This window comes from Sus scrofa, chromosome 13 (assembly GCF_054392235.1).
Source record: "Sus scrofa isolate SSC_HxYL_T2T_F1_AM1 chromosome 13, Sscrofa_HxYL_maternal_Yorkshire_Landrace_v2.0, whole genome shotgun sequence".
NCBI lineage: Eukaryota > Metazoa > Chordata > Mammalia > Artiodactyla > Suidae > Sus > Sus scrofa.
The window spans coordinates 63862419-63884792 of record NC_139395.1 but is presented as its reverse complement, the minus strand read 5'-3'; the positions used below and the strand labels follow the sequence as shown (position 1 = coordinate 63884792).

At 37.5% G+C, this 22374-nt stretch overlaps 1 protein-coding gene across 7 annotated transcripts in view; it reads left to right on the top strand.

Annotated features, from left to right (window-relative positions):
- Nucleotides 1-22374, top strand: part of SUCLG2 (succinate-CoA ligase GDP-forming subunit beta) — a 929415-nt gene that overhangs the window by 43285 nt on the left and 863756 nt on the right. For all 7 annotated transcript variants that reach the window (XR_014822455.1, XM_084987035.1, XM_084987034.1 and 4 more), the window contains 1 exon segment: nucleotides 11646-11787. Coding sequence is in view for 6 of the 7 variants with exons in the window: in XM_084987035.1 (XP_084843161.1) it covers nucleotides 11646-11787 (142 nt within the window). In the remaining variant the exon portion in view is untranslated.

The following is a 22374-nucleotide window of genomic DNA, read 5'->3' as shown; positions in this document are numbered from 1 at the left end:
TAGACACGTTTCTCACCTTCAGACTCTCTCAACTTCAAACTTCCTCATCTGTGAGATGGAGATATTCTGGCTGAAATGAGATGGAAAGTAAATTTCCTTAGCACAAATAGGCCATTTTAAGATGCTTACTGAATTTGGGAATTGTGTGGTCTTTCCTCTTGTAAATTATTGTTTGGTCTCTTTCTGTGATTGTTGAGTAAGTATAACTTCTACTATTAGAGTCTGAAACTACCTCCCCAAATACATTTAAAGTGAGCAGAAGGACTCTTCTTTATCGTTTATATAAGTGCCTACTGTTTTTATTCCAGAGAGTCTTCCTGTTTCCTCCTTATACTTTTCTCCCCCTTTGTGTTTCTGGATTAAATAATTTGCTAAGCTTTTTGGGGGGTACCTCTGATATGCTGGCCATTGTCTAATTGATTTGGATGTGTGAACTCATGAATCCTCACTTTAGCCTATGAGGATGTGTCTGTTAAGTGTCCGCTCTTTTAAATGAGGAAACTCATTTCAGCTGCCATTTCTCTCATCCATACAGGGTAGTGTCCCTCTGTACCCCTGCTAGAGTTCAGGGACTCAGCCACAGGCAGCTCATTAATTGGTTAATTAATTTCCTGAGTATAACATAAATGGCAAGCAGCCAATTCTGGACAAAAAAGATGCGATATTTTCAAAGGTAACCACATGAAGGCCCCACACTTCAACCTAGTAAAAAAAAAATCTACGTTCCTGCTCTTTCTTCTAAGTCTGACATTATTTTTTCCTTTCCATAGCCTGGGGCTTTTAATCACAGTGCTTCTTTTTCTTTATCTGTTTCTTTAACATGTTTTCTTTGTGGAGGAGTTGATGTGCTGACATTATCACATTACGGGCTAAACAGAAAAGTGCTATTCTTGTTATTATTATTTTCCTCTTCAAAGAGGATCCAGTTAATCTCTTTTCCTAAGGCAATAGTGAAGTGGCTTCTTCATCAGAGCTGTTTTAAGCAAGCATGCCTTTTACTTTATGATAGTCATATTGAGACATATTGAGTTATATCTATCTTTTCATTTGCACCAACACGTTTATTTGAAGCCCAGTATTTCCTAGGTAACGTGACTAAGGTAGATTTATGGGTGCTAATTTGCATACGGAATAACATTGGCAAAAACTAAAATATAACAAACACATACCAACTCTTGGCCTGCTTCTGCCCACCAAGCATCTGCCTTCCTTGCCTGTAATGAGAGGGAAATATATTTTCCTCTGAGTTTACAGCTAATTCCTTGTTTGTATTCCACTGTTGTCATTGTTATTGAGAGATCCAAATGAGGTTTAAGAGCTTCTTCTTACCTAACAGCAGGAGTTTATATGAAGGTAGTAGTTCTATGTCACAGAGAAGGCAAGCTTTTGCTTTCCCATCTCCATTCACACTGCATTTGAAGAATTTCCACTACATTTAAGTAAGGGTGCAAGCCTTTCATTTTCCAGGCAAGTTAATTGACTTGATTGAGGCCATGCATTTGGGTTAAAGCCCAGGTTTGATTACTTTCTCTCAATGTTGTTTTTGAGCAGATTGATTTTCATTACGCAAATAATGTTTTTTCTGTAAAATTTTTAAACAATCTTATAGATTAGGTTAAATCTTCCTTTGATCACCATATTCTCAGTCTGCCCTCCTCAGGTTTACTGACATTAAGTTTGGTGAACTTCATCTGGCCCTTTTTCCTGTGTTTACTTATACATATGTCTGTCCTTGAAAGCTACAGAATATTGCTTTGTGTGTGGACATATGTGTCTGAAATGTAAATGATATTCTACTTATCATTTATAAATGATAGTGAAAGGAAATTGTTGTTTTCTTCCAGTAACATGCCTTGGAGAACAATCAGTATTAGGCTGCTTATAGTTATTAGGGTAGACTAGTCAATGAAGAGGTTATTTCTGAAATTTCTGTGATAAACACATCAAAGGTTTATTTCTCGTTCATGTGAATGTGGGTCAAGTGACTCTGAGGCAAGAGTCTTCCAGGTAGTAACTTAATAATGCTGCTTTAACCCTGCCACTCCTCCCTCTCCACATAGGGCTTCCAAGTCCTAGCAGCAATGGCGAAGGACACTGTAGGGTTTGTACATGGTTGCCACAAAGTTTTGTCACGCCAGGTACAAGAGAACTGAGAATGGAGGAGAACAGTGGTTTATGGTTATTCTGTGTTCACACAAGTGTTTTCAGTGGTTTGACTGTATTGTGGTTTAATTAGCCACAATAATTAGCCACAGTTTGATGGGCATTTAGATCACTTCCAACTTTATTCTTTATTATGTACAACGCCAAATAGGCTAGTATGTATCCCGAATTCACCGTTTGAGTGTTTTGCTAGTTTAAACACTTTTTTTTTTTCCCCAAAAAGCAGACTTTCCAGTAGAGAAGTTGTTTTCTATACCATCGGTGCTGTCACATTGCTTTTGAAGGTGGTCATCCTGGCATTTGATTTGCATTGGTAGCATGTGAGAAAGCCGGTGACATCAAACCTTCATTTCTCTCCCATCCAATGACATCTTTGTTCCTTTTGACACAGTGGCTTCTCATTTCTGTCTTCCTGCTTACCAGTGAATTTTGGGCTCTTTCTCACACTCCATTATGCTGCCTTCCTGAGTGAAGCAGCACTGTGGAAAGTCAGGCAGAAGAAAGGCAGAGGAAGTGCAGAGAGCGAGTGGCAGATATGGCTCACAGATTCTCCTTTTGGGGGCACCTAGCTCAATGACATATCTTTCTATATTCCCTTTATTGATTTTTATTCCTCCTCTAGTGTTATCTCAGTAGTCTCTACACCTCTAATTTAAAACCATGGGGTGAAGAATGCCTTCTCCATCATGTCACTTTTTACTGTGTAGCTGTCTAATTTTGTGCTTTGAGTTTTCTTATGAATTTTTGCCAGCCTAGTCATTGTTTTTTTTTTTTTTTTTTTTTTTTTTTTTTTTTTTTTTTTTTTTTTTTATCTCTTGGTTCTTTTTGTCCTCTTCCTCATTTTTCATTCTTTTTCTTCTGCCTCTGCTCCCTTGTTCCCATAGGCCCTTAAATCTTCATGTGCTGCTTTTCTTTTAAGTTCTATCTTCCCCTTCCCCTCCAAGCTTAAAAGTCCTTGCTCTGTCAAAGAAGCATGGAAAGGAAGGAAGCAATGGAAAGGTCAGTGTACAGATCCAGAAGGAACCAAACCCAGGTGCCAACCTTCTCCAGCTGTTTTGAAAACATGATACTGTACCTGATATGGTCACTCTACCAAAATCTCTATGAAAAAAGGAAAGAAAATTGTCATTAGTCCAGTTCTCATTCTAACTCTGACTCGCTGTTGGATCCCTACCCATGTTACTTCCCATCTTTAGGCCTAGGTTTTCTGAATGTAAAATGAGTAGCCCTTTCATACCTTGGAATCCCACTATATGATATATGTGGGACACTGCTGCAGAGTTAAGTGCCCAAAGTCATCTTTATAATGGGCCATCACCATTCCGCTTCTGTGATGTCTCAGAGGGGCACCTTTAGGCTCTGTTGAGCACCAGGTCATTTTTAGTAGGATTTAACATTACAAAAATGTTAGATCAATTAGAATCCAAACAGAGCTGGGGAGGAAACCAGAGACTGCAACAGCAGGAGTCTTCTACCAGTCTGAGGAGTGGTGGGAGTGAAAGGTGGTCATGTTGGCAGAGTCTAAGCCAGCTTCTGGGTACAGGAGTCATGGTTGGAAGGTAGCAGGAGCTGGAGTTAGGAGGGCCCTGAAACTTAAGAGGAGATGCACTCACTGCTGGCTGGAGTGGTAACCTGACTCAGAAAGAGGGAGCCAGACCTGGTTTCCTCCTCTAGCTGCCCAGTCTCCAAACAGTCTCAGATTTAGGCAGGAGCCAGTTGATGAAGAGCACAGAGAGTGATCTTAGGACAAGAAGGCAAATAACTTGCAGAAACAGTTGAAAGTCACTGGGTCAGATGGTCTTTACACTCTCTTCCATTATTCACATTCCAGAGTTCATAGATTCCCTGCAGTGAAGATGTTATAAGGCTTTAATAGATAGCTCTAACTAGAAGTTGAAATGGACTACTTTTTGTACCATTCTAGAGTCTTAGTACAGCATCCACTCACATCTCCTCTTCCCTTCCTCCGCAAGCCTGGAGCAGTTACATTTTTCCTTGAACGTGCAGTGCCAGTGTTTCATGAGAAGCCTATTTCTTGTATATTTTTGGCTTTTTTTTTTTTTTTTTTTTTTTGGTCTTTTTAGGGCCTCACCCATGGCATATGTAGGTTCCTGGGCTAGGGGTCGAATCAGAACTGTAGCCACCGGCCTACAGCACAGCCACAACAATACCAGATCCGAGCTGTGTCTGTGACTTACACCACAGCTCATGGCAATGCTGGATCCTTAACCCGTTGAGTGAGGCCAGGGATTGAACCTGCATCATCGTGGATACTAGTCAGATTGGTTTCCACTGAGCCATGATGGGAACTCCCAATTTTTGGCCTTTTGAAGACAGGAATATTATTTTGCACATGCCAGTCTCAGTCTTTATCCCCAGGAGGCTCTGGGATTGTGAGTCTAGAATACAAACAAAGGGAATCAACAGTATTACAGTCAGTCAATCAGTATTGCTGATCAGGACAGCTTTGCTGTTTTATAGTTGTCTATGATCTTGGGCCAGTGACTGATATTCAGCCTGGGTTTCCTAGTTGGCAAGATGGTTTTATTAGGACAGACTAGGTGCTATTTAGATGGGCTAGGTTCTGCAACAGTAACAGATAATTCCCAAAATTTTAATGGCTAAGAGTCCACAAAGTTTTGTTTTTCACTACACATTCATTATATTCACTTGGAGATGTTCAGTCCTCACTCTAACCATTAGCTGATAGATCAGCTGCCATCTTGAATATTGCCAGTCCCCAGGTCAGGAGAGAGAAGGCTTAAATGGGTGGGAAGTGTGTTAATCAAAGGTTGGGCCCACTCCTAAAAAAAAAACCCAATGGGTCAACAAGAAAATCAAAAGGGAAATTAAAAAATACCCTGAGAGAAATGATAATGAAAACCAACCATTCAAAATCTATGGGATGCCACAAAAGCAATGCTTAGAGGGAAGTTCATAGCAATACAGGCCTTCCTCAAAAAAGAAGAAAAATCTCAAATTGACAACTTAACCTACCACCTAAACGAATAAAAAGCAGAAACAAAAACCTGTAAGTCAGCAGAAGGAAGAGAATCATAATGATCAGAGAGGAAAGCAATAAAATAGAGATTCAAAAAACAATAGAAATAATAAAACCAAGAGCTGATTCTTTGAAAGAGTAAGCAAAATTGACAAACGTCTGCCCACACTCACCAAGAAGAGGAGAGGAAGAACTCAAATCAACAAGATAAGAAATGAGAAAGGAGAAATCTCAATGGATACAGCAGAAATAAAAATACAGAATACTATGAACAATTACATAGCAACAAATTTGACAAACTAGAAGAAACCAACAACTTTCTAGAGACTTAGAGCCCGCCCAAACCAAAGAATAAATAGATCAATTCAATTAAACAGACTGAGCTCTAGAAATGAAATTGAATATGTAGTAAAAACGCTCCCTACAAACAAAAGTCCAGGACCAGATGGCTTCACAGGTGAATTCTACCAAACATACAATGAACTTATACCTGTCCTTCTTAAACTTTTCCAAAAGGTTGAAGAAGAAGGAACACTCTTAAAAACATTCTGTGAAGGTACCATCACCCTAGTACCCAAATGAGTCAAAGATACTACCAAGAAAAGAAAATTATAGGCCAATATTTTTGATGAATATAGACACAAAAATTCTCAACAAAGTATTAGCTGCCTGAATCCAACAACATATAAAAAAGATCATACACCATGACCAGATGGGATTCATCCCAAGATCACAAGGATGGTTCAACACATGCAAATTAAAGTCATACACTACATAAAAGACAAGTCAAAAACCACATGATCATCTCAGCAGATGCAGAAAAAGCATTTGACAAAATCCAACATCCATTCGTGATAAAATCTCTTACCAAAGTGTGTATAGAGGGAACATACCTTAACATAATAAAAGAGATTTATGACAAACCCACAGTCAATGTAATACTCAGCAGAGAAAAGCTGAGAGCCTTCCTAGTAAAATGTGGAACAAGACAAGGGTACCCACTCTCACCACTTTTACTCAACATAGTATTGGAAGTCTTAGCCACAGCAATCCAACAAACAAAAAAAGCAAAAAGTATCTAAATTGGAAGAGAAGAGGTAAAATTGTCACTGTGCAGATGACATGATACTATATGTAGAAAACCCGAAGGATTCCACACAAAAACTCCTTAAACTGATGTATTAATTCAGCAAAGTAGCAAGATACAAGATTAACATTCAGAAATTGGTTGAATTTCTGTATACTAACAATGAAATATTAAAAAAGGAATATAAAATACAATAACTTTTAAAATCGCACCCAAACAGATTAAATACCTAGGAATAAACCTGACCAAGGAGGTGAAAGACTTATATGTTGAGGACTACAAAAGATTAATCAAGGAAATTAAAGAGGATTCAAAAAAATGGAAAGATATTCCATGCTTCTGGATTGGAAGAATTAATATTGTTAAAATGGCCATGCTACCCAAAGAAATCTACAGATTCAATGTGATTCCTATCAGATTACCCATGACATCCTTCACAGAACTAGAATAAGCAACCCCCAAATTTATATGGAACCAAACATCAAGCAGGAGGCCTAACTCTCCCAGACTTATGACAATATTACAAAGCTACATTAATCAAGACAGTGTGGTACTGGTATAAAAACAGACATACAGCTCAATAGAACAGAATAGAGAACCCAGAAATAAACCCGTGTACCTATGGTCTATTAATCTTTGACAAAGGAGGCAAGAATATAAAAAGTGAAAAAGAGTCTTTTCAGCAAGTGGTGTTGGGAAAACTGGACAGCTGCCTGTAAATCAGTGAAACTGGAACACACCATCACACCATGCACAAAAATAAACTCAAAATGACTTAAAAGACTTAAATAATACAAGACACCATGAAACTTCTAGAGGAGAACATAGGCAAAACATTTTCTGACATCAACCATACAAATATTTTCGTAGGTCCATCTCCAAAAGCAGTAGAAATAAAACCAAAAATAAACCAGTGGTATATAATTAAACTTACAAGCTTTTACACAGCAAAGTAAACCATATAAAGAAAAACAAAAAAACTACCTACAGAATGGGAGAAAATAGTTTCAAATTATGAAACTGACAAGGGCTTAATCTTCAAAATATAGAAACACTCTTACAATTCAACAGCAAAAACCAAACAGTCCAACTGAAAAATTGGCAGAAAACCTAAATAGACAAAGAAGACATACACATGGCCAACAGGCACATCAAAAAGTGCTCAACATCACTAGTTACTAGAAAAATGCAAATCAAAACTATAAGGAGGTACCACCTCACACCAGTCAGAATGGCCATCATTGGTAAGTGTACAAATAACAAATGCTGAAGAGGGTGTGGAGAAAAGGGAACACTCCTACACTGTGGGAAGGTAAATTGGTATGACCACCATGGAAAACAGTATGGTGGTACCTCAGAAAAACTAAATACAGAACTACAATATGATTGAGCAGTCTCACTCCTGGGCATATATCCAGACAAAACTTTAATTGAAAAGGTACATGCACCCCTATGTTCCTTGCAGCATTGTTCACAATAGCCAAGACATAGAAACAAACTAAATGTCTAACAACTGATGAATGGTTTATGAAGATGTGGTACATATACACACAATGGAATACTACTCAGCTGTAAAAAAAAAAAAAAAAAAGAACAAAATAATGCCTTTTGCAGCAATATGGATGGAACTAGAGACTCACATATTAAGTGAAGTAAGAGAAAGACAACATATGATATCACTTATATCTGGAATCTAATATACAGCACAAATGAACCTATCTGTAGAAAAGAAACACACTCATGGAAATGGAGAATAGGCTTGTGGTTGCTGAGGTGGAGGGAATGGGATGGACAGGGAGTTTGGGGTTAGTAAATGCAAACGTATTTAGAGAGGATGAACAATGAGATACTGCTGTATAGTACAAGGAACTATTTCTAATCACTTGTGATGGATTATGATGGAGGATAATGTGAAAAAAATAATGTTTGTAAATGTATATAACTGTGTTATCTTGCTGTACGACAGATGCCGACAGAACATTCTAAGTCAACTATAATGAAAAAAAAAATGTTGTGCCCAGTGTGTCACACACCATATGTACTTACACCTTATTTGCTGGAATTAATTACATGGCCTCACTTAGCTTCAGCCAAGGCCAGGAAATGCCTGTATGGAGGAAGGTTAGGAGTATTTGTTAGTTTGCATCAATGATAGTTGCGAAGAAAGATAGTAATACTTGACTTTTCATGATTTTGACCATTAGAAATATGAATGCTTATTATGCCTAACCCATGGGAAGTGCTCCATCAATAATAGAACAGTTATTGTTGTTATTTTTATTATTTAGCAGTTGAATACATTTCCAGCATATTTTACACCTTAAGTCTTTCTCTTCTTTTTTTTCTCTTGAAAATCCAAAAGTCAACCTGTTCCTCTATGTATATCTCAGTTCTCAATTAATAAAGTTGAGTTACTGAAATTTTAGACCTGGTCAGGGACTGTATTCTTCCAAATTTAGAATTGACAAATATAGGTAATTATTCTGTAAGATGATCACTTTGTAGAGTGATAGCTTAAGTATCAGCAGTGGCTTCAGAACTATATTCACTGTGTTGGTTTTCAATTTAAGAGCCACAGACTTAAAGCAGCTTTTCATTTTGAGTCAATGCAGAAACAGTCAATAAGTATAACATGTCTATGAAGCTAGGCTCTGGATCAATTGCAATTAGTTTGTAGCAGATTGCATTAACATACCTAAAATTAATACAGTGAGTGTTCTGATGAAAAGAAATTGACCAAGACCACACTGTGGCTATTTTTAGTCTTTTTCAGATGTTCTTTTCAAAGAATATTTCTTTTATTCTTCTGTTAATGGCATTAAATTGATACCTTAACATACACTTAATCTATTGATCCTTCCCCATTTGCCTTTTAAAAGTGATCCCAGAATATGGTATATATATAATGTTCAATCTTTCCTTTCTTTAGGGGACTTTTACTCAATTTCTTGAACCTGAATTTTTCTTGACATGTTACATGAAGTGCTATTAAGACTACTAAGTCAGTGAATATGTTCATTTTTGAAATGTGTTTTTCAAATTACTAGTGTTTCATTAAGACCTAAAATTTCATAAGTAAGATTAACAAATCATATATGGTTAAAAATTATATATAGTAATTGTAAGCTTTGCTTGTCTGCCTGTTTATTTTTATCTTAGCATTATTTGTTTCTAAAGAAGTGAAGGCAACTTCAATTTTAAAAATATCATTGCCAATATTTATAAGGATAGAACAAAGAGAGAGGTTGGGGCTTGAGCATGTTGAAATTTGAATTTTTTACAAGTGTATGTAAATTATGCTATGTTTATTTTAGGTCTGAAGGACTTTTCTATTTTTAGAGAAGGTCAGTTTCTGCAAATGAAAACATCTGTATCAGGGGACAAAAAGACAAAAGGCAGGATTTATGTATTTGGCTACTTACCCGGTAACTTTTAAGTATCTTCTCTGTATGCCAAGCACCATGGCATTCTTCATTAAGACACAAAAAAGTTGAAGACACACTCTGCCCTTGGGTAGAATTCAATCTAGCTGTGAGGTTTTGGAGTCTCTTTGGAATGCCTTTTGTCCAAAATGTTTCATAAGTGCATTGTAGCTTGGAGATGCCAGAAGAAAAATGCAAGTTTTAAGGACGTATTAGAAGCCCTGAAAGCTAATGGTTCCATGTGGTAGAGCCCTGTGGACCTCAGCTTATGGTTTGTGTGGTACTGCCTTGGATATCCACCGAGGCCTTGTCCAAAGCCTCTAGGCGGTGTGTCAGGTGATCTTTTGCCAACAGTCTTGTGATCCAGTTGTTGCCTGATATTTTGGTTGGTTATTGCATTAATGGCATCGTCGTACCTCCTGTGAGTAGTGGTTCCTTTGCATCTTGGATTGAAATGAAATTAAGTATATCCATTTCTTTCTTTCTTTCTTTTTCTTTTAAAAACAAGCCTTATGGATTCGATAGGGAATATGTTGGTCTTACTGGATAAAATGCGACGAATATATTTGTTAATATTATTCTGTCCTATGAATATTTTCTTTCAGCACAAACGTGAATTAATTGTTTAGTGCATGTTGGAAAACCTCTTCTGTATGATACTTAAGAAGCAGCGTTACCTTAATACACATGTTGCAGTTTTTTAGAAACAAGTAGTTTAATTAATTGTGAGTCTGTCAGGTTATTTCACTCAGTATTGGTATATGAAAGAGATAATCTCATTAAAAACATAATAACTGTACCTAGAGTCCATTAAAAACCACAGCAAAGAAATGGATTACTCTGTGGCCCATTGACCTCAAAGAGTTAAAACAAATTTCCTGAGATATCTTAAAATGACTAATGATGTGTATACAGTTATTAAAATAATACAATGAGGAGTTCCTTTCATGGCTCAGCAGTAATGAACCCAGCTAGTATCCATGAGGACGTGGGTTCTATCCCTGACCTCGATCCAGTGTTGTCGTGGCTTTGGTGTAGGTTGCAGACATGGCTTGGATCCAGAGTTGCTGCGGCTGTGGTGTAGGCTGGCAGTTGTGGCTCTGATTTGACCCCTAGCTCAGGAACTTCCATCTGCATCAGGTACAGCCCTAAGGAGACCAAAAAAAAAAAAAAAAGCAAAAATGAGGTTTATGTACTAGGGGTTGAAATGGGGTAAGATATATGATGTTATATGATAGGGTCCTTAACATCTTTTTGTTGAAGTACCTGTAGATTCTTAGGGAGCTGCAAACATAGGGCAGCAGGAGTTCTTGTTGTGGCTCAGGGATGTTGTCTCTGAGGATGTGGGTTTGATCCCTGGCCCTGTTCACTGGTATAAGGATTTGGTATTGCCACAAGCTGTAGTGTAGGTCACAGATGCGGCTCGAATCCATTGTTGCTGTGGCTGTGGCCTCACCTGCAGCTCCAGTCAATGTGTTTATGCCATAATTCAGAATATGAAGGTAAAGTTAATTTTACTTTAAAATTAAAATTGAAAGCTTTAAATTGTGTCTTCTACCTATTTGTTTAGCTTTTTTGTTTGTTTTTTTCGTTTTCATGGCTGGACCTACAGCATATGGAAGTTCTTGGACATTGGGTTGAATCAGAGCTTCTGCCTCTGGCCTATACCACAGCCACAGCAACAATGGATCTGAGCCTCATTTGCAACCTATGAGGCAGCATATGGCAATGCCAGATTCTTCACCCATTGAGGGAGTCCAGGGATGGAACCCACATCCTCATGGATACTAGTTGGGTTTGTAACCCACTGAGCCACAATGGGAACTCCTGTTTTTTTTTTTTTTTTCTTTTGCCTCTAAAATCTGTCTTGCTCTTGCCATTTGAAGGTACCTGTAAGACTGGCCCTATAGTTTGGCTGCTACTTTTCTTGCTGTTAATAAGTGTTCTTATCTCTCTCCCCCATTTCCTCAAGGTGGTTCAATTAACCCCCAGAAGATGGCTGAACCTGCAGGAATACCAGAGCAAGAAACTGATGTCTGACAATGGAGTGAAAGTTCAAAGATTTTTTGTAGCAGACACTGCCAATGAAGCTCTCGAGGCTGCTAAGAGACTAAGTAAGCTAATTCATAACAAGTGAAGTAAGCGTGCCCAAATGCGTGAATTCACAGGTCGTGGTGTCCCCTTCTTTGTGGCAGATTATACTAACAGTGACAGGTACAGTGGAGAACTTTGAGTTACAAGGGCAAAATCCCCAATTAAGAAAACTTTATTCTTTTACAGGAGATAGCTGCATGTGGGGTGTCACTTCATGGTAATTTTTCCAGGTTTCTCCATCACCATTTCACCTAGTTGTCTTTGGTTAAGTGGCTGGGAAAATATGGCTGAAGGGTGGAAGGTGTCAAAGAGAAACCCATCACAGGATAAGTCAGGTCAGATGGTTGGCATACTTTATTAAGCCTCTTAGAAACTGGGGAAGGTTCCCTTGGAGTGAATGGAGGAGAGAAAGGGAAGAATGTGCATTTTGAAGTCCTGCTGACATTGATTCAGTGTTTTGCTCTTTCATTTATCAGCTCTGTAACTTAGCCTTAAGTACCTTTTCTTTTCTGTGCCTCAGTTTCCTTGTCTCTAAATCAAGGCTAATGTGTTTACCTCCTAATGCTATTAAGAGGTACTAAGGGAACACTGTTGCATGGTAGAAAATCTAACCCATTTCCTAGTTAAAGATTGGGAAATTAGGACCCAGATCTTGCTATTTTTGAATGAACACTCCTTCTGGTGCCATTAGACTCTCTCATTGTCAGTCTGGACTTGTACCAACCATTAGAAATATAATGTGGGCCACAAAAATATGTTTAAATTTGAGCCACCTTGGAGTTCCTGTCGTGGCACAGCGGAAAAGAATCTGACTAGGAACCATGAGGTTGCGGGTTCGATCTCTGGCCTCACTCAGTAGGTTAAGGATCCCATATGAGCTGTGGTGTAGGTCAAAGATGTGGCTCCGATCTGGCATTGCCATCGCTGTGGCATAGGCTGGTAGCTGTAGCTCTGATTAGACCTCTGGCCTGGGAACCTCCATATGCTGCAGGTGCAGCCCTAAAAAGCAAAATAAATGAATGAATGAATAAATAAATAAATAAATGAATAAATTTAAGGCACCTTAATAAAGTAAAAAAGAAACATGAATTAAATTTAATACTCTATTTTGTTTGTCCCAGTGTGTCTAAAATATTACCATTTCAAAATGTAATTAATATAAAACAAATGTGATTTATATTTTACATCTCTGAAATATCTCATTTAACACCAGCCACATTTCAGGTGCTCAAAAGACACATGTCTCGTGGATGGCTGCCCTCTTGGATAGTGCAGATGTGGACAGTAGAAGAATGTGCATGTGCATTCTTTGCTTGGAACCTTGGAGAGCAGTTGTTTCCCATTAAAAAATAAACAGTAGAGCATCTGCTCACTGACCTTGCCCAGGCAGCTGTAGCACAGTTTGAGAGTGCAAAATAGAGGCAGGCTCCATATTTCTTTTTTAAATTAAAAATTTTTTTTTTTTTATCTTTTGTCTTTTTAGGTCCACACCCATGGCATATGGAGGTTCCCAAGCTAGGGGTCAAATCGGAGCTACAGCTGCCGGCCTACACCACAGCCACAGCAACACCAGATCTGAGCCGCATCTGCAACCTACCGCAGCTCATGGTAGGATCCTCACCCCGCTGAACAAGGCCGGGGATTGAACCCGAACCCCCATGGATGCCAGTCGGGTTCATGAACCGCTGAGCCAGGACAGGAACTCCATGAGACAGGCTCCATATTTGAATATTCGAATTTTTTTTTTTTAAACGAATAATGAGGTACTTCACCTAGTAATTATTCTTTTATCTCCCTTTCCCAGTTCCCCCAGGTGCTTATATGCCAGATCCTTTCTCTGTCATGTCAGTTGAAATATGTACTTGTTCTTTATTGCAACAAATATTTATTGGCAACTACTTATTTTAGGCACAGTGGATGCAGTTGTGGAAAATGAGTGAGCCCCCTTTCTTCTTTGAACATACATTCTAGAAAAGAATGAATTTTCAGATGCTAAATGTAGAAACAGAACAATTTGTATGTTAAGAAATGAAAATTTGTTTTATTTTCAAAAACTATCAAAATTGGTTTTTATGCTTAAAAAAATAAAACAGTAAAATTAGACCTATATCTACATGAGAGCTCCTCAGTGAACTGTGGTAATAGACTCAGTAAAGGTTAGTATTCCAACCTCTTCATGTGAAAGGATCATTTTTGTTTTATACTCCTGTGGTTTGAGGATTGGGTAATGAGAGCAAGAAATGTAAAGTTCACGTAGGTCTTTGGTCTTCATTTTCCTGATTATTTTCTTAAATGAGCTGACACACTAGTAGTTCAGGTCTAAGGATCCTTCTTAAGGGAATTCTGAAAGCCAGGTGATTACCTCCCATCCCCCTTAAGGTGGAGCACAGGTAAGAGGACTTACTGTTTAGATTTTCATAGAGATTTGGACTTAACTGAACTAATTGGCTTCCTAGTTATGGGTTTATTTTATTAGCATTTATTTAGCTACCACTTTGTGGCTGGGGATTGTATTCTCTGTCAGAAAGGAATTTTGCTCTGGAGGAATTAGCAAGGTGGTGTTTACATACTAAGGCAGAGTGAATGGAGAAGAGATGGACAGTGAAGCAAGCTTAAATAAAAGAAAGTTAAAATTAAAAAATAAAAAATCTGGAGTTCCGTGGTGGCTCAGTGGGTTAAGAATCCAGCGTTGTCACTGATGTGGCACAGGTTCAATCCCTGGCCTGGAAACTTCCTTCCACATGCCACAGGTGTGGCCAAATTAAAAAAAAAAAAAAATGAAAATCAACTTAAGGCCATTTTATTTCTCGAGAAGTGGTTTTTAAGGAAAATTAAACTGGATAAAAAAATTGAGAATGATGTGGCTGCATGTGTTTCGTGACCTGGGCATACCTGTGATAATTCTTCAGGTGGGATGCCCATGGGAAGACCTCCTTCTGACCCTGCTTGGGAGATAACCTTCCTCTCACTCAGAAAGTAGTTTCGATAGAAGGAAGATCTCTGATTTTGGTTGTTGAATAGACAGTTTTGATCAGAGAGAAAATTTATACTATTGGAGGAGGAGATGGTACTAAGTTTAGTTGGTTAAAAATGAAACAAGTTGATAGTAAATACGAAGGGAGTATACACATCACTGAGGTTATTCGGAGAGAACAAAATAGGAAGAATCTGGCAAAACTTATCACTGTAAGATTGACAAAAGCCAAGTACACAATTGGAGTTTTACCAGATAGTTTTGAGTTGAAGGTTAAAGCTGATTGCCTGTATCTTTCTAACTGTTCCTAAAAATGGGACCTCTGCCTTATAATATTTTGATTGGGAAATATTGCATGAAAGAATAATATGTGTAATGTGCTATATAAGATTTTATTGCTGAGAGCGGCAGCCTCTTATTCCATAGGGTTCACTGCTGTCATGATTCAAACACAAACAAATCAGAGACTTGTTAATCAGTATTCTGTACATTATATGTTAGGAGATTTCATACTCTAATTTACAAAGTTTGTAAATTATTGAAATTATTTGTTTACCTTACTATACTTTATTGATATTGGGATGTTTGAAATAAAATGACATTTTTATAAAATGTTTTGAAAATAAATGTTGATATTGGCCAGGTCTGTGATTCCCATTGTAATTTCTGTGTGGATCATCACAGATCCCTTTCTTTGTGTTTAAACTCACAATCCTGGTTTTCTCTTTGTCATCCACTTATGGGTGTCTCTGACTTTCCTGGCCCAGCTGGAATTTGTCATCTCTCGGTGGTTGCTCCAAAATTTTATCCCTCTTAGCTCTTACTACTTACCCAGCTGATATACCTCTGTATCATTTTTAATGCTTCTTGCGTCTGTCATATTCAGTCATTTGCCTGACATTTTTAGTGCAGCATTGTTATTTTGCTAAAGCAAGAAAATAGGCAAGATAAGATTTAAAAATTGCCAAAGTTGTACAGCTAATAATTGACAAAGATGGAATTTCTACTCAGCTAGATTCGATTTAATCTCTTCCCCAAGCATTTTTCCTTTTTGCTAACTTGATGATGATGTTCTTGGGAGATTTTAGTCAGCATTTTTTAAGATAGGAAATACATATTAATAAAATTAGAAGATTGAATTAAAACTAGATGGGGCAGGTTCTCAGGTTCAATTTATAGAAATTGTATAATCTGTAGATATTTTCTTAATGATTCATTTTGTTATATCTATTTGGGCAATGCCATGTCTTGCTGTATAGCTATGTAAAGCTTATTAATTTGAACATTTGTTTCAAATGGGTAATTCAAACCTTTTGTTTTTGAAATACTTAATAATGATAAGATATTAAGCAAGATCCTCATTTTGTTGCATAGAAAATGGACTTATGTCTAATTGAGAGAGTAAATTTGTTTTGGCAAATTAAGTTTTTAATGGATAATATTCATTTCTGAAGCAGTTTTTATGCACTACCTTTTGTAATCATGATTTCAGGAAGGAATTATTTCCCTTGCCTATAATTTTCTTAGGAGATTTAATTAATTTTATGAATTTCTCCTATATGGATTGCATTTAATGTATACAGTTAACAGATAATTACAGAATACCTACTGTGTGCATGACTAATTTTTATGTTATCTTTAAGAATGAGGGTGTGGAGAAAAGGGAACCCTCTTACACTGTTGATGGAAATGTAAATCGGTGCATTCACTCTGGAAAGCAGTATGGAGGTTCCTCAGAAAACTAAACATAGAGCTGCCGTATGATCATGTGACTTCCACCGCTGGGCATATTCTGGACTAAATTATAATTCAAAAAGATACATGCACCCCTGTGTTCATAGCAGCACTATTTACAGTAGCCAAGACATGGAGACAACCTAAATGTCCACCGACAGAGGAGTGGATAAAGTGTGGTACATATATACAGCGGAATATTACTCAGCCATAAAAAGAATGAAATAGTGGCATTTGCAACAATATGGATGGACCTAGAAATTATCACACTAAGTGAAGTTAGAGACAGTGAGAGACAAACATCATATCATATCACTTATATGTGGAATCTAAAAGAAAAAGATACAAATGAATTTATTTGCAAAAGAGAAATAGACTATGAAAAACTTATGGTTTCCAAAAGAGACAGGCAGAGTGGGAGGGTGGGCTGGACTAGGGAATTGGGATGGAAATGTTATAAAAGTAGTTTGTGATGACGGTTACACACTATAAATATAATAAAATTCATTGAATTAAAAAAATGAATGAAGGCGTGTGTGCCTCACATAACTCAAAACGCCTGTTTTAAAGGAGTATGTACATAAAGGCATAGATGAAGCTTATCTAAGACTACCACTTTTTAGTTTTTGTAGCCTCCACAATTTATTGATTATTCCATTCATGTTTATATGAGACTCTCAACATTTGATTAAGCAAGAAGATTGTATTTCAAAAACTCACAGTTTCATTTTTTTTGCCAGTAAAGGAATTGAAAAATGAATGGAGAAATTAATCTTTTTTGAGCTAATGACATGCATCCTAAAATGGAGATAAGGAGCTTTTATTGAACTCAGCTAGCTTTGGATTGCTTTCAGCTACAACATGTTTCCATTTGTCAATATGATAACTTATTCTTTTCATTTTATATAATCATATCCTAAGGCCTGGTGAATTACTTACACTATTAAAGAATTGTATTTTATATAAAAAGGGAACTGCTGCCCATTGACTACTGATTGGCATTACTATTAATCCTATAGCCAATTAAATACCTCACAAGGCTCCTTGATTGTTGTGGCTTTGTCATATCACATTATGTGGTTAGGATCTTGCAAAAAGATCTTGTAACCTTTTGTGGAGATGGCAATCATTAGTGTGTTATAATGACAGGCAAGGATATAAATCTTCATTTTTCTACCACATCAGCTGTCTGTTATTTTGAATCTGCAGTCAGGAATGCAAAGAAGCAAGGGTAATGGCAAATGTGGGCCATCAGAGGTTGAAGCAGTGCCTGCTTTCTAGGAATCATGGTGGTGACTCATTCAGAAGGTGTTTATCATTGCTCCTGAGACTTAGTAAATGCTTAATAAATATCGTTGTTACTCAGGAAATTTTCATTTGGTCACCTTTATTACTTATGCTCCTTAAAAGAACACCTGAATTGACATTAAAGGCTTTCCATAGCTATGTCTGTAAAGAGTGTCCAATTCTACATATTATATACCCTTTAATAATATTTCCTATTGTATATATATATATATATATATATATATATATATATATATATATATATAGCAAAGAGACCCCCTCCCCTTTATAAAAGGATAAAAGGTTCTTTTCTCTTCTTCCTGAGTCTCATGTATAATTAGGCTTGTTTGGTCATCTCAGAATTCCTCTGTGCTAGAATATCTTTTTTTTTTTTTTTTTTTTCTCCTGGTCTTTTTGCCATTTCTTGGGCCGCTCCCACGGCATATGGAGGTTCCCAGGCTTGGGGTTGAATTGGAGCTGTGGCCACTGGCCTACGCCAGAGCCACAGCAATGAGGGATCCGAGACGCGTCTGCAACCTACACCACAGCTCACGGCAACGCCGGATAGTTAACCCACTGAGCAAGGCCAGGGATTGAACCCGCAACCTCATGGTTCCTAGCCAGATTCGTTAACCACTGAGCCACTAAGGGAACTCCATAGAATATCTTTTCCTAATTGTGCTGTTCACTGAATAGAAGGGACAGGTGACCCATCAAGTGAAGGGCGAGATCAGGAAGGTTGTGGGATTATGGGCAGGCAACCTTTATGGAAGTGTACATGGAGCTTCCTGTCAGTTTCCTTAGAAGCAAATGAGAACAGAACTTTGAAAGTCGATGCCTCAACTTAATTTCAGCTGTATAATAAGATAAGGATTAATTCTTCTTATATTTTAGCCAATAAAATAATAGCAGTGGAGTTTTACCTTTGGCCTCTTCCCAATGTTCCTGGTGTCATGCTGAGCATTTTGTAAGTATGATTTCATGTAATCCTCATTTAAACCAAAAGGAAAGCTTTCCTTTAGGGACTGGTTCCAAATATCACCAGATCCTGTGTGTCCATGATTATGTATCCACGGTTACTAATATGATTTCCTTTCGTTTTTTCAGTGTGTAATTAATGGAGTTACTAATTTGTTTTCTTTTTTTTTTTTTTTTTTTTTTTTTTTTACATTTTTTTTTTTTTTTTTTTTTTAATTTTCCCACTGTACAGCAAGGGGGTCAGGTCATCCTTAGATGTATACATTGCAGTTACAGTTTTTTCCCCCACCCTTTCTTCTGTTGCAACATGAGTATCTAGACATAGTTCTCAATGCTATTCAGCAGGATCTCCTTATAAATCTATTCTAGGTTGTGTCTGATAAGCCCAAGCTCCCAATCCCTCCCACTCCCTCCCCCTCCCATCAGGCAACCACAAGTCTCTTCTCCAAGTCCATGATTTTCTTTTCTGTGGAGATGTTCATTTGTGCTGGATATTAGATTCCAGTTATAAGTGATATCATATGGTATTTGTCTTTGTCTTTCTGGCTCATTTCACTCAGTATGAGATTCTCTAGTTCCATCCATGTTGCTGCAAATGGCATTATGTCATCCTTTTTTATGGCTGAGTAGTATTCCATTGTGTATATATACCACATCTTCCGAATCCAATCATCTGTCGATGGACATTTGGATTGTTTCCATGTCCTGGCTATTGTGAATAGGGCTGCAATGAACATGCGGGTGCATGTGTCTCTTTTAAGTAGAGCTTTGTCCGGATAGATGCCCAAGAGTGGGATTGCAGGGTCATATGGAAGTTCTCTGTATAGATTTCTAAGGTATCTCCAAACTGTTCTCCATAGTGGCTGTACCAGTTTACATTCCCACCAGCAGTGCAGGAGGGTTCCCTTTTCTCCACAACCCCTCCAGCACTTGTTATTTGTGGATTTATTAATGATGGCCATTCTGACTGGTGTGAGGTGGTATCTCATGGTAGTTTTGATTTGCATTTCTCTTATAATCAGCGATGTTGAGCATTTTTTCATGTGTTTGTTGGCCATCTGTATATCTTCCTTGGAGAAATGTCTATTCAGGTCTTTTGCCCATTTTTCCATTGATTGATTGGTTTTTTTGCTGTTGAGTTGTATAAGTTGCTTGTATATTCTAGAGATTAAGCCCTTGTCAGTTGCATCATTTGAAACTATTTTCTCCCATTCTGTAAGTTGTCTTTTTGTTTTCTTTTTGGTTTCCTTTGCTGTACAAAAGCTTTTCAGTTTGATGAGGTCCCATGGGTTTATTTTTGCTCTCATTTCTATTGCTTTGGGAGACTGACCTGAGAAAATATTCATGATGTTGATGTCAGAGAGTGTTTTGCCTATATTTTCTTCTAGGAGTTTGATGGTGTCCTGTCGTATATTGAAGTCTTTCAGCCATTTGGAGTTTATTTTTGTGCATGGTGTGAGGGTGTGTTCTAGTTTCATTGCTTTGCATGCAGCTATCCAGGTTTCCCAGCAATGCTTGCTGAATAGACTTTCTTTTCCCCATTTTATGTTCTTGCCTCCCTTGTCAAAGATTAATTGACCATAGGTGTCAGGGTTTATTTCCGGATTCTCTATTCTGTTCCATTGGTCTGTCTGTCTGTTTTGATACCGGTACCACACTGTTTTGATGACTGTGGCTTTGTAGTATTTCTTGAAGTCTGGGAGAGTTATGCCTCCTGCTTGGTTTTTGTTTCTCAGGATTGCTTTGGCAATTCTGGGTCTTTTGTGGTTCCATATAAATGTTTGGATTGTTTGTTCTAGTTCTGTGAAAAATGTCCTGGGTAATTTGATAGGGATTGCATTGAATCTGTAGATTGCTTTGGGTAGGATGGCCATTTTCACAATATTGATTTTTCCAATCCAGGAACATGGAATATCTTTCCATTTCTTTGCATCTTCTTTGATTTCTTTGATTAAAGTTTTATAGTTCTCGGCATATAGGTCCTTTACCTCCTTGGTCAGGTGTATTCCGAGGTCTTTGATTTTGTGAGGTACAATTTTAAAAGGTATCGTATTTTTGTATTCCTTTTCTAATGTTTCATTGCTGGTATACAGAAATGCAACTGACTTCTGAATGTTAATCTTATATCTTGCCACTTTGCTGAATTTATTAATCAGTTCAAGGAGTTTTGGGGTTGAGTCCTTAGGGTTTTCTAGGTATAGTATCATGTCATCTGCATACAGTGACAGTTTGATCTCTTCTCTTCCTATATGGATGCCTTTTATTTCTTTTGTTTGTCTAATTGCTGTGGCTAAGACTTCCAAAACGATGTTGAAGAGCAGTGGTGAGAGTGGGCATCCCTGTCTTGTTCCAGATTTGAGTGAGAAGGCTTTCAGTTTTTCCCCATTGAGGATTATATTTGCTGTGGGTTTATCATAAATGGCTTTGATTATATTCAGGAATGTTCCCTCTATACCCACTTTGGCGAGGGTCTTGATCGTGAATGGATGTTGAACTTTGTCAAATGCTTTTTCTGCGTCTATTGAGATGATCATATGATTTTTGACCTTTTTTTTGTTAATGTGGTGTATGATGCTGATTGATTTGCATATGTTGAACCATCCTTGTGAACCTGGGATGAACCCAACCTGGTCATGGTGTATAATTTTTTTGATATGTTGTTGGATTCGGTTGGCTAAGATTTTGTTGAGAATTTTTGCATCTATATTCATCAATGATATTGGGCGATAGTTTTCTTTTTTGGTGGTATCTCTGTCTGGTTTTGGAATGAGGGTGATGGTGGCCTCATAGAATGTCTTTGGGAGTATTCCTTCTTCTTCAACCTTTTGAAAGAGTTTAAGGAGGATGGGCACCAATTCCTCTTTATATGTTTGGTAAAATTCACCTGTGAAGCCATCTGGTCCTGGACTTTTATTTGTAGGGAGTGATTTTATGACCTCTTCAATTTCATTTCTAGTGATCGGTCTGTTCAGTTGGTCTGTTTCTGCTTGATTCAGTTTTGGCAGGCTGTATGATTCTAGAAAATTGTCCATTTCTTCCAGATTGTCAAACTTGTTGCCATACAGTTGTTCATAGTATTCTCTTATGGTTTTTTGTATTTCTGCTGTATCCGTTGTGATTTCTCCTTTTTCATTTATAATTTTGGTTATTTGGGTTCTTTCTCTCCTCTTTTTAGTGAGTCTGGCCAGGGGTTTGTCAATTTTGTTCACCTTTTCAAAGAACCAGCTCTTGGTTTTATTAATTTTCTCTATTGTTTTTTGAGTCTCTATTTTATTGATTTCTTCTTTGATCTGTATAATTTCCTTCCTTCTGCTGACTTTAGGACTTTTTTGTTCTTCTTTTTCTAATTCGTTTAGGTGGAGGGTTAAGTTGTCAATTTGGGATCTTTCTTCTTTTTTGAGAAAGGCCTGTATTGCTATAAATTTCCCTCTGAGCACTGCTTTCGCAGCATCCCATAGATTTTGAGAGGTTGTGTCTTCATTATCATTTGTTTCAAGGTAGTTTTTAATTTCCTTCTTGATTTCCTCATTGACCCATTGGTTTTTTAGTAGCATGTTGTTTAGTCTCCATGGAGTAGGTTTTTTCTCTTTGCTTTTCCCATGGTTGATTTCTAATTTCATGGCATTGTGGTCAG